This window comes from Mastacembelus armatus, chromosome 21 (assembly GCF_900324485.2).
Source record: "Mastacembelus armatus chromosome 21, fMasArm1.2, whole genome shotgun sequence".
NCBI lineage: Eukaryota > Metazoa > Chordata > Actinopteri > Synbranchiformes > Mastacembelidae > Mastacembelus > Mastacembelus armatus.
Window position 1 is genome coordinate 17,154,288 of NC_046653.1, and position 13,601 is coordinate 17,167,888.

The window sequence follows — 13,601 nt, forward strand, 5'->3', positions numbered from 1 at the left end:
CATATTTAATCATTTAATCAGTGTCTTTGAAATTCAGATGCAGATGTGCAGAAGCACTGTACATAACACAGGAGTGTCAAAGTATATTATTATTAGAAAAGTGAGACATAAATATCAGACAGGCAAAAAGTTTTCCAGTCCATACAGTAAAGATTTTTTTGTACAAAATAGTAAAACACATTTCAGCTTTGATATTAATAATAAAACATATAGTTATAGAGAGACGAGACACAGGAATCAATATGATTGTAATGTACTATATGACCCATTCCATTTAGTAACCTCTTTTAATAAATCTATTTGCGCCAGATCAGCACCAGGACTGACAAACAAACCTTTGATGGCACACACACACACACACACACACACACACACACACGCACACACACACACTTTTAGCCCTGTCTCAATTGGATACAGGGCTGAATGAGTTCAGGTAGGAGTGTGTTACATGTTTGACAGAAACAGAAGGCCTGATTGGTCCTGTCTGCTGGGACTGAGAAGGAAAAGGATCAGAGATGGCCGACAGCCCACAGAAGTGCACTGAATGGTTAGGGTGTTTTCAGGACTGACAGGTCTGACCCGCCTCCTGCTGTAGCACCATCTCATCCTTGCGGATGGGGAACGTGTCAATGGTGGTGAACAATTCGGCCGCTGTGATTGGGAATGGGTAGCGTTGCTTGTCCATTCCTTGCTTGTCTACCAGCACCATTTGGAAAGACCGCTGTGGGATTTGAAGCAGTAACCTAGAAAACACACATCAGCTCAATAAGCAGTCATGGAGAGCCAAAAACACACATTATGACTGTGTCTGTGTGTGTGTATATATATATATATATATATATATATGTATATATACCTCAGCTGCAGAGCCAGTCCTGGGGGGAGCAGTCTGTGTCGAATTCGACCAACCTGTGTTGGGTAAATCCCAACCACCTCAATTACTGTCACATGTCTCAGGTCCAGTCCACACTGAGCATGCTGTTCCCACAAGGGACAAAGAAAGAGACAGTGATCCATAACTTTTATAGCTTTGTTATTGATTCCTCTGCAGGAAGGAAAAACTGAGCACATTTTTTAAAACTTAAGAGTTTGATACACAGGTAACTAGATTGTGAAAAGTCTTAAAAAGCACTGAAATTACTGCAGTGCTTCCCCTTTACTGCTATTAAATGACACCAAAAATTATATACGAGTGTATATTGTTACAGTCTTTCACCCAAAGAGCTGGGATAGGCTGCAGAAGATCCCTGTGACCTTGGTTAGGAATAAGTGGGTATAGATAATGGATAGGTGTCCTGAAATTGTCAATGTTTTGGCTTCGTTTTGACTTTGTACTCAAAGACCCGACTCACTCCCTTATCTAATAATGCTTGTCTCAGCCTTGTGCTTTGACTCTTCTCTTGTTATTCCCCCTCCAGCCACCAGATGTCTCTAGACTTTCCCTTTCATTCCTCCTTTTCCTCCCTTTTCCTGTATATACTAGGTGTTTTCCACATGCTCCTGGCCAGTTTGTTTATCATGCTTTTATAATCAGAGTTCCAGCCATATTTGCCTATTTCTTTTCTCCCTTTGTGCGTGACCTGTTTGGGATTTTGCTTGTATTTTTGGACATTTCTTGCTTTGGATTTGGAGCTTTTGTTTGTCCCCCTGCACTTTTTGGAGTATCTGGCTGCTGGCTTAGGACCTCGACATGTTTTATGACTTCACATCTCGTCATCCCAGCCTGGCTTTGGTTGCTTGGACTTTATGTAAGTCTGTTTACTTCTACTAAACTGTTCTCTACATCTACTCCTGATTGTTTGCTTTTGTGACAACTTGATTGTTCATTTTAACTTTATACAGTTGTATGTATGTATGTATATATATATATATATATATATATGCATATACACATTGTATGGATATATATGTACTTTCTATATTTAAATTAGCTGAGTTACTCCACATCCAAAGCGTTTCCAAAAGCTGAACAATCAAAAAGTTTCAGCAGCCATCATTCAGGTTGTTCACAAACTAACTGTGTTGTGTTTTCAGCTTCGAAACCAGTCACTTTGGAAGATCTGGCATTTAAAGACAGCTCTGACTTGATAGTTTCTGATGAGCCAGAAAAACATCCAACCCCAAACTAGCCTTATCAGAGCCAATGTCAGTATCACTGATTCATTGGCTTGACATTTTGTGTTCATCAGGGCAGCCCGTCTCATGGTTATTTGTCTCACTGTTCTGTCCCATTTTGGCAGATAAGCAAGAAAACCAAACACACTGTGGGCCCCGTAGTGAGCCGCATTAGAAAGGTTCACTGCAGCAATGACGTCTTCGCTCCATCTCAGTCACCCCACATATAACTCATGGTCCCTTGGTGAGTCGTGCCTCACCTGTAAGTTAGTCATCTGGAAGCGGTAATTATGATTGGCAGCCGTTGGAGCCGAGATAATGAGGAGCCGTCGCTTCTCATAGAACTGGTCTAGCAGAGCAGCAGCCGTCCGCACTCCCACGTTAATGTTCATGGCTGTGATGACATTGAATGTACAATTAAGTGATATGACAAGATATGACACACAGGGCACAAGACTTAATTCAGCACAGGATTATGGTGAGATGCTGCATATTTTGATTCCTTTTGGCTGTTCAGCAGATGAAATCAAACAAGAAACTTATGCAACAGTGAACTGACTGCACAAGGTCCAGCACTGTCTTTCCCTCCACTTCATGTCTCACACATAGAAACATTCAATAGAGTGTCCAGGACTGATTTCTCTGATCAATGCATAGCACAGGGGGCTACTTTCTCCCCTACTGAGCTTTTTACTGAGCCCCTACTGAAACCAATGGTTAAACGTACACCAGGTTTTTGTGAGATTGTTCTGTTTATCTGTAGCACAAGGTGTTGCATGTAAAGATTTGAGTGACACCAAGCAGATTAATTTCTTAAGTTTTGATGGCAGACAGGTTTTCTCTTTGTATACTACTTACGTTCTGTGGCTGATTACTAGGTATAGGAGCAAATTTCCAAAAGCCTAAACCAAATTATGGTATTTAAAAGGTAGCCCAAATTATCACAGGCTACGCACCATTTTTACTGCTCAATTTAATAAAACATAGGCCCCAGTCTGCCAACACTAGATGGACAAAAAAAAAAAATCCATGTCATTACTGATTCAAATGCTTGGAATGTATAAAAGTGGGAAGTTATTGTGTCAGCATGCAGTAGGCTACGTACGTGCACAGGTTGTGTCTGCGCCAGACCAGGTGAGTCCATGCTGACACACTCTGGCAGCGCTGCCCTGCAGCTCATAGCCGCCAGTGCAGGAGAATTCACAGTTGGCACCGTAGTTGTCTTTGTCACTGTCGCACTTCATATAACCGTTGTCTGGGGCAAACAGTGGGCTGCAACGGCGCACTGCACAGAGAAGCATGTGAGACACACAATGTGAAGAAACATGGACCCTAAAGCTAATGAAACAGGAAGAGCAGGTTATTGCAAAGAACTACATAACTTGGAATTAATTATTGGAAAGCTATTGTGATTTTTACTCTTGGCTGTTGATAATTACCACATTTCTGCATGTTGAGCTGACCTTATGTGCGCTGACTAAAAAATACATAGAGTATTTTTAATGAGCAGTTATCTAATATGATAAAATTAGAAATTTAACACTGCCTGGTTTTCTCATAATACAATACTTGGTGTTTTCCAGGAGATTCTTTAGAAATAACCCCTTAAAATACAAAGTTAGCTCTGCCCTGAACAGGTTATCAAACAGCTTCTGTCTCTTTTGGAAGCTCACCTCGAACTCTGACATTGAAGCGGCAGGATCCTTTGTTCCCAGCGCGGTCGAACACAGTGTAGGACATTTTATGAAGCCCCTCTGGGAAGTCTGATTTTGAAGGTTTCCCTTTCAGGATAACGCTGCAAAAGACAGCCTCGGTTTTAATCTTTAACTGTGATCTCCCTGTTCAGTGTGGAATTTAATAAAACAAAGCAGAACTAAAACAAACTGAGTGCATTAAAGAAAAATGGGAGAAAATCTTGAAGGGTGGCTGAAATGGGACAGACTCTGTAAGGATGCCATCTGCGGTGTCGACACCCTCTGGTGAATCCCAGGTCACCCTTGCTGTCAGCTTCCCTGGTTCTGCCCATTTATCCTTCACATTAGGACACTTGATTTTAGGCGGATCAATATCTACAAGGAGACAGATGGAATTTCAGTGAATCAGATAACAAATCTCTAAGGGACATCACATGGTCCACGTTTAAATGTACATGTTACTGCAAAGGCCGCAGACGAAAAAAATATGGCACTTTACTAACTTCCTGCTGTGCCTGTGAAGCTTTTTCACACAGAATATACAGCTTGTAATGATAATGAAAGCACATTTACCACTCAGACAGCTAAGACAGCTAGTTATTGCTCACATAGTTCATACCTAGCTGGCTAAAACAACAGTTGATATGACTAGAAGAGATGGAAATGGCTTGTTCTTGTATTGATATGCAGAGAAAATGTCATGTCTAACAAGCAGCGTTAGGCAGTGATGCATTACAATCAGGAGACTTATTTTTTTCAGTAACAAGGGATTACAATTTAAAATTCTACCATAATATTACATTTATGACTCCATAGAGCTGATAGAAACAATGTGTTGAAGCTTATTACACGCTCAGATCAGACCTCCAGTTTTAGAGGTGTCACAAGAACCTGTAGCACCTGTCAGAACCACAGACGGCTTCGGCAGAGAAAGCGTCTTCATTAAGCCATCACTGGCTTCTCATACTTAAGAGGTGTGTTTTATTTTATAATTAAGTGTCACTGCATGAAAATATTCCCTATGGAAAGGTGGTGGTGAGATGACAGAGGCTGCCTGAGGTGCCCTCCAGCATGTTGCTGAGAATTGTTGATCTAACACCAAATCTACACACGATAATTAATCAAAGTTCAACATAATAAAATTAAAATGCCATCAGTCAGAAATCAAATATGACTGACAGCAGTTAAAGAGAGACAGGTTGACGTGAAGTATTACAAGTGGTCTGGCCTAATCCAGTCTTACCAACACAGGTGGGGACTGCGCCGCTCCACTCCTTGTTGTGCTGGCAGGTTGCCGTCTTCTGGCCTTTCAGACTGTATCCAGGGGAGCAGAAGAACTCACAGCGGGAGTTGAAGTAGGAGCCATCCGAACACTTGTAGCCGCCGTTAACAGGCATGTTCAGCTTAGGACAGCGGATCTCTGTCAGAGAAACATCTCAGTGTTGACAGGTTAAGAAATGGTTTCCTCTGTTTTATTTAGTTCTGATATACACTGGCTTTTTAATTCAATTCAAATATCAACCACACAGTGTTGGCTGCCTTTAAACTGTTATTTATCATTTGACTGGTCAACATTTAATTGTGTGATTCTATAGAAGTCATAATAGTCGCTGTAATAGTCACACTGGTGGTAGTTTTCTTTTCAAATTTCTGTTCCTGCCTGCGTGTAAGCCTTGGTATCTAATAAATAAAGTCACTGATACTCCTTTTGGTGTGCAGTTGTTAAAGCAGCTGTTAGTTCTCACCTCGGCAGGCGTAGTTGGAGGACCAGTGTTTGCTGGCCATGCACACCACCTCTGTGTTCTGGGCCTCATATCCCTGCTTACAGTGGATTTTACAGCGAGTGCCCATGACGTTCTTGTACTGCTCTCCTCTGGGTGTGCGACATCTCGCGTCACCATGTTTCACCTTAATGGGCGCGCACCATGGTGTCCCTAAAAATGAAAGAAAGACAACTGAACTGACCTTTTCTCTACTGCATGAAGGCAATTATGTGTTTTGATAGCACAGCCTTCAACTCAATGCAAAAAATGAAAAGTTTATATCAGTACTCTGTATAAACTTAATGAGCTCTTACCTGTAGACTATAAAAGGTTAGAAAGACTTTTTTATATTGTAGGAATGAAAATATGAAAATCCGCTCATCATCTGAGTTCAGACAGATTCAGTGGATTTCTCATTACCTTATCTTCAATCTTCCATAACCCAACAGTGTCTCACTTGAGGGAAAGCCAGATAATTGTGTGTAGAGAGCACTTGAGAATATGTGTTAGTGTGTGACAAGGTGAGAGAATCTTCACACAGACATTAATCTGTGCATCTTTATTGCTGCTTACCACACTGCTAATTTGAACTCTGTTACATTTATTAAACTATCCCTGAATTCATTATCATCTCTCTAAAACATGATGCTGAGTAGACTGACAGAAATCTCAATTTTGTGAGAACAGTTTTCCATCCATCCAACTATTATCTATTCCAGCTTATTCCTATTTAGGGTCACAGGGATCTGCTGGAGCCTGTCCCAGCTCTCTTTGGGTGAAAGGCAGGGGTACACCCTGGACAGGTCACCAGTCCATCACAGGGCCACATAGAGACAAACAACAGCCTTAATTAATTAAATTAAATATTTTAGTTACCATGTGCCATGTAACCACTGCAGAAGAATCATCTAATATTTATATCTAGTTTTTGTTTCTACATTGGAGCAAGGGCCACAGTAACTGTCAGATAATGAATATTTTATTAATTAATGTTATTTTGTGTTTATCGATAAAACATTTTCAGCAGTTCAGTTTGTTTGTTTGTTTCATGTGCAATTTAAAGCTTTGCATATGAACTGTTTGTGAAACACGTGTATTAATTCCACTCTTAGGTCTATAGCCAGCAGCTGGTTAGTTTAACTAAGAAACAAAACAGGATAAACAGGCAACCAACTGAGACTCCAAGAACATATTAGTCCCAGTCAAAAAATATTCCAGCACATAATCAAATAATGCTAGAAAAAAGAACATTTCCTAAAATGTTAAACTATTTTTTTAAGACAAGTACATTTGCTTTCCACTTGTCTTGTCCCATACTGTTGCCCATCTCTACAACACTTACGCAAGAATTCCTTGTTTGCTGCCAAATTTGAGGGGCCACAAGGTTCATATTCTAATACATGGAAATCTAAATGTGCAGTTTATTTCGTGCTGGCTCAGGACAAACTCCCAGCCCTGTGGACCCTCCACACACACACTCACAGAAGTGGACACAGTTGAAGAATACACACCAGCCTAGCTTAATTTGTAACTGGAATAAATATAAGTATTCATCACAGTAAGCCCCCCACCCCAAACTCTCTCTCTCTCTCTCTCTCTCTCTGTGTACTGGCAAAGTCACCAGAGCCACTGAGTAAGAGAAAATAATACAGTACATTTGAGCTTTTACACAAGAAGAGAGTTTGGCTCAGACCATAATGTTCCATGTCTAACTGACCCCAAATTTAAAGTTGCAAGCTACTTTGACGTAATTGTGTCAGTTTACAAAATTGGCTGAACTACTTGCTGTGAAATTATGGCTCTTTAAATACAGAGTGAAATAAAAACTACAGTTTTCTAATTTTAATCCTGTTCCATATAAAAATTCATCCCTTCTTCAGCTTGGGCAGCATATTTATAAATTAATCCAGTCAAATGTAATTTAGGTGCATGAGATCAAACCCAAAAAACTGTGTGTGGCTTTGCTTTGATTTCTGATGTCTGAAACTTTTGTTTGACCAGAGAAACTTGAGATAACTCTCTCTGAGATAACTCTCAGAGAGCTGTTGTTTTGCAAAACAATTCCTGAAGACATCATGACTAAAACGAAATCTGAGCTACCATTCAGAAGGCATGTATGGTGTGTATGTATGTGTGGTTTAGCAGTGTCAAACATGTAGTCACCTTTATATCTACGAGAATACCAGTCCTCATCGTCGCCATAGACATACTGTCCTGACCCTGGGAATAAAAGAAAAGAAGAAAAAGCAACTAACAGGATGTGAACTCAATCCAACATGTTAGGCAATATTTGAAAGTGCTGTCCCAGGCTGACATGTGGGCCTTTCTACAGCGAGGATCAAGAACAGCCTTCAAAATAGTGCTTAACTTTTCATCTGAATCCCAGTCTGGGGGTGACCTGGATCTTTTGAGCAAGACACATGCAGAAATCATAAACCTCAAAAGATCATCTTTTTCCAGCAGGTTTGGAAAAATGAATCTGTTTAATCCAAAGATTCACTCTACGGCCCCATACTGTGTTTGGTACAAATGAAAGGAGTGTAACTACTTTGAAACTTTTTGTTCCAAAACACCTCCCGCAGATCGTACTTACCATAGACAGGCATGATTCAGCTTTAACAGTGAACATACTACTCAGACTGTGCACAAGATATTCAGACCACAAAACAGCACCACTCATGAAGACCTGGAATTTTTCTGGTGGAGGACACATCTGAGTGGCTCTGATAAAAGACAAATGTGTGGGGAATTGTGATGAACAAGGAAGATTATTTTAGAAAACAGGAAAAATTGGTAGGGGAGCAGATCAGGAAAGAGGATATAGATGAGGAATGGGTTAAAGTAAGGGGGAGGGGTGTTCAACCTTGGCCCTGCGATGTTGTGAACCCTGGTGTGAATGTGTCTTCTGTTCAGGATCCACAAGGGAGGAGTGTTCAACCTCCTATATTAGCCACATGTTGGTCAACTTGATACCGTGAGCACATCTCTCATCCCATTGCCCATTCTCATCACCGCATATCTGTCAGTTTAATAAAAGCTGTCTGGACCAGAATGCCACAAGTCAGCTAATAAATATGCGCACACACACACACACACACACACACATATCCGCACAACAGGCCTTGAGGTTTCAGCAGTCAGATCACACACCATGGATTGTTCAGAGCAAACCCACACACTCTGAGTCAGATTTAGCTGTCTAATGGGAAAACCTTTGTGTCTGTTTCTTAATGGAGGAGAGAGGTAGGCAGAGAGATATGGAAAACTAATTACAGCTCTCATTCAAAGTGAATATCAGTTAGAGCACATATCTGAAAAAAAGATCTCTTCTGAAACAACTTACAATCAGCATAAAACAATTTACATCATAGCAAAGGGAGGCTACTTGTTTCACTGTTGTTTTCCATTTCCACCAGCATTTTACTGTATTTAGGGCTGCGAGTTATAAATAACCCCAGTGATGAATACTAATCTTTTTTTTTTTTTTAATAAAAAAAAAAGTAAAATGTCAGTTTTGTCTGCCCAGCACTCTAATATAAAATGTGTTTTAATTTGAAAATCTGCAATCAGAAAATAAATTTTTTCCACAGGTTTCATTTGAAAATGACCGAAAAAATAAATCGAAAGACCTGATTATTGTTTTTTGTGTCAACCGGACGATTTGACCTTTTTCCAAAATAAACTGGCTTTTATTGTGCAGTAGTCACAGGAAATGTAATGTCTTTGTCAGTGCAGTTAGCGTCAACAATGAATATTCATCAAAAATTTTCCCACAAATGATCCCAGTGGACCATTTTTATTATCACAAGTCTTCATTGTGAATTAAACCAGATTAATTGTTACCGTGGGAACCAGATATGAAATTACAATTTATACTTACTAAACGAACTAACTCATTCATAATTAGTAGGCTGGGGAACTGTTTGGTTATTAACAGAAAATCTCTAGAAGCAAATGATGCGGGTTAAATCTGCAAATGTTGTCGCCTCCTACAGCCACAGAAAGGAAAAGCTGCTGCAGTATTTAACACTAGCATCACCTTCAGGCAATGATTGTTACAGCAGCAGCTTCTTTGTTTATGTAAAGCTGCTGTTCTCTTTGTTAATGCGTGCATGTGTGTTTTAAGTTTTACTTTTCAATGCTCCAGCTACCAGATAAACCTAACGTCCACAACACTGTCAGATATTACTGTAAATATATGGCTCTTTCCGTGCCAAGAAAAACCCCTCCACTATCAACCATTTATCTTAAACTCACCACAGCCACTATCCACAGGTACAATATACATAAATCTCAGCCCTGACATGTAATCCATATCTCTCCAGCAATGAAAAGAAGGGCCCGAAACTCCATTACAAAGCTCTTAAATAGACTAAAGTCAGCCATAGAACAGCACATCGTTCTATCACTCCAGCCTCCAGCAGATGTTAAATATTCAAACAGAAAAAAAAAAATCAATTTATTCCTTTGATAAACATTTATCACTTGGTTGTTTCAGGCACTAGAGTAAATGTTCAGACATCTGAAGCCAATATACATTGATATTTAAACAATAACACACAAAGCAGAACTTAAGACACAAGGGAAGGATTGTTGCAGTCAATGCTTATTGTTGTCTTGTGATGTATATTTAATTATTTTTTTCTGCCTCTGCATTATTAATGTTTTTTTATTCAAACTTTTTCTTCCCTCTCCAAAGTAAATATTAAGCAGAAAATGTGCTCTAATAGAAGAAACGATCTTCTTTGATGTCATATTTCCTCTGAAAGGCCAATGATACAAACCTGTAGGACTAAAACAGAGAGATCGACATGCACGTGTTGTAGGCTGCATTATGAAAAATGGGACATGCTCTGAATGACAAGTTACATTGAAATGGATAAATGAATTATTGCGTATCTACTTCTTCATGCAAACTTCTTCTAAATCCAAATCTCAGTGTCTGTGTCTAAACGGCAGCTGCTGTTAGTTTTCTTGCCTTTAAGAGGTGCAGGTTTAACTAGAGCTGCAGGTCTGAAATATGTTTGCACTGCAACTTTGCAGTTAGGTTAAATTGACTGGACTTGATTAGTATTCATTGATGAGAGCATTCCAGATTTAAACAAGTCCGAGCCATGAAGATCCTATCTGAGACTTATCTTCACTCGCATCTAATCAATCTTTTAACATGATGAGGTGAGATCAGCGGCCAGCATCGTCTTCCTGTTCAACTCGCCTACTTCAAAGGAGTTCAAAGGAGAAAAGATGTCAAAATGTCAGTAGTGCAGGCGGCACGAAAACTCCTCTTCCTGACAAACCTCAGGGAGCTTAAATTACAGAGCTGGATATTCCAGTGAGCTTTTCTCTGTGTCTGTAATACAAACTGTCATTATATGGAAGCTCATTCCATGTAGGTACAGACGTACAGAGCAGAAGAGAGCAGAAAACAAAATGGGATGTCATTTCTTTGTCGGTCAGTTACCCACACATCAGCTCCTGCTTCCCTAAACATATCGATAATCTCTGACCCAGAGGAACAAACCTTTACTCCTGCACCATGAGGTTACCATTATGGGCTGTTATTACACTAGAGGAATGGACATGAGCACATGACCTCATTTGCTAAGTTCAGCACAGAAAATACTTCTTAGCTATTCATTAATTAACAATAACTTAGAATAATTCCTTGAGCATGTCTGTGTAGTTTTTCTGAATTTACCTAACCAAGACGTGTTGTTTACTTCTGCAGTGATGATGCTCTCTGGTATTGTCCCAAATCACTGCCTGTGTGTGGAGGATCTTTCTGCCCCTGACCCACATCAGAACACGTATCGTCATGGAAAATATGGTCAGGCTTTTAAGGATAGTTACTGTAGATTTGTTTAACTGTAAGAAGAGGTTACCTTTAAAAGCAAATCTAAAAGAGTACAGTAGAACAACATCTCAAGCATTCAAACATTCCACACTAGTGCACTGCCACCCAATCTGAGGCGTGCATGACCGATAAAAAGCTAACGGACTCCCAGAACTAACACAAGCACAGCCCTGTAAAATAAACTCCTCATAAACACACGCACACGTAAAACGCTCTTTCTGAGGACACTCATTGACATAATGCATTCCTTAGCCCTAACCTGAACCTCACTCTAACTCTAACCTCTAAACCAAGTCCTAACCCTCAAGCAGCCCTTTGAAGGTATGACAGAAAGTGATGATCAGCCAAAATATCCTCGCTTTCCAAAAATGTCCACACTCCCATGGTATAAACCTCACACTAGCCACACACACACACACACACACACACACACACACACACACACACACACATACATACACACATAGAGGGACAGAGCAAAGACCTGACTCACTGTAAATCTCCTGTTCATGTTTCAGCCTGTATGATCACACAGCATTGGTGAGCCACTCTCAAACCATCTGCAGGCACATTGCCACTGCACACCCACCCACACACACACACACACACACACACACAATACTGCTTCATCCATACTTGAGCTTTGAAGTCATTTCAACTCCTTCCTGCAGGCGACTGTCCAATTCAACCTCTCCAAACAGCCTGTGTGCTTTCTTATGTTGGATAATATATTCCAGTTCCATTGTTTTCATTATTCATTATCATCATGATTATCCTAACGATTATTTTTCCAATCAATGTCATTTTTTCATGATACAGTTCCTTTTATTGTCCAGCAGTCACAAACCTAGTACTCAAAAGTACTCAAGATAATAAAAGCACATGCTCCCAGAACCAGAGAACATCTGGGAGTTTTATTAGAGACAAATGATCTAAATGGTTAATCGATAATCAAAACAGCAGCAGATTAGCAATAAGTCAATCATTAGTTAATAGACTCATCTTATAATTGTTGCAACTGAGTGTGTGAAAGAGCCATTCTCTGTTTACTCGACACCGGGACAGAGAATGGTCCTTTAATTAAGTAGAGCAGATACATGGAGCCAGACCCACAGTAATAAAATGGGAAGCTCCTTGCAGAAGTTTAATTCAAAGGGCTGATGAATATGTTGCTGTTAGGAGGCAAAGAAAAGTGAAAATTAAACTTCCAGTGCACTGAGGCTGCAGGGCTTTCATTAGCGCCACGGACTGAGCTCTGTGCAGAGAAACGTCCCCCAGATGCACACTGCACTCCCCCCGCTTTCTACCCCCTCCACGTAAACACAAATGCGCAAAAGTCAAGCAAAAATCTTCTCCACAGCGCAAATCCTTTCAGTCTAAATCAAACAGTGATGCCCCCATACTTTTTCCCCCCTCACACTGGATCAGCTGTTGGAGTACTTCATCAATCAATCTGATCCCAGTAGGATTGATAATGTCGCAGTGGTGAATGAAGCCCTTCGTCGGTCCTTACCTTCATATCCGGCGCAGAAGCAGAGCTGGACAAACAGGAGCACCAGCGGCCACATGTCCATATTGAGAAAAGAAACGGACGCTCTTCAACATGTGAAGGGAGCTTGAAGGAAAACTTCCAGCGCATTCCTGCTTTCCAAAGACCCGCCTCTTGCTCCAGAAACAAGGGAGGATTCTCCTAAAACAGCCAGGCCTGGCTACCGGTATGAGGCGAATTAGACAGTCAGGACCGTGCCAACCCCTGTGCGTAAACTGTGACATGTTCTCGATTATCACCATATGGCTTGAAACTGCTATAAATTAACAGAATCAATCAAAAAGGCATTTGGATTAGTCATGAAAGTCCCTGACATCAGTGAGGAAAAGTAAATACATTAACTGAGGTACTGTACTTAAGCATAACTTTGAGACAAGTATATTTCATCTCATCTTACAAAATACTAAGAAATGTGACATATTGAGCTCCCAGCACCATATGAACAGGGGTGGATTAACAATTTATGAGGCTCTGGGGCAACAATATACCCTGTGGGCCCCCACAGCTGTGACTCTTGCTCTCTGTGTACATATTTTATTGATTAAGCACAAATGTTGAAATAAATAAATAAATAAATACACCTCATAAGATGATATATATTAATATATTGTGGTGTGCTTACA

The 13,601-nt window shown here is 40.3% G+C and overlaps 2 protein-coding genes across 2 annotated transcripts in view; one reads left to right on the forward strand and one right to left on the reverse strand.

Moving 5' to 3' along the window:
- Positions 1–13,063, reverse strand: srpx (sushi-repeat containing protein X-linked). The gene is made up of 10 exons (XM_026294844.1): positions 12,943–13,063; positions 7,739–7,795; positions 5,558–5,746; positions 5,056–5,232; positions 4,061–4,187; positions 3,792–3,913; positions 3,224–3,403; positions 2,379–2,512; positions 860–981; positions 1–746 (listed from the first exon to the last, which is right to left on the reverse strand). Exons 1-10 carry the CDS (start codon positions 13,001–13,003, stop codon positions 563–565), a joined length of 1,353 nt encoding a protein of 450 aa, XP_026150629.1. The 5' UTR covers positions 13,004–13,063; the 3' UTR covers positions 1–562.
- The window catches only part of otc (ornithine transcarbamylase), a 27,631-nt gene continuing 15,645 nt past the window's right edge, over positions 1,616–13,601 (forward strand). The window contains exon 1 of the mRNA XM_026294847.2: positions 1,616–1,751. The gene's annotated coding sequence lies outside the window, so the exon portion shown is untranslated. The remainder of the gene's footprint in view (positions 1,752–13,601) is intronic.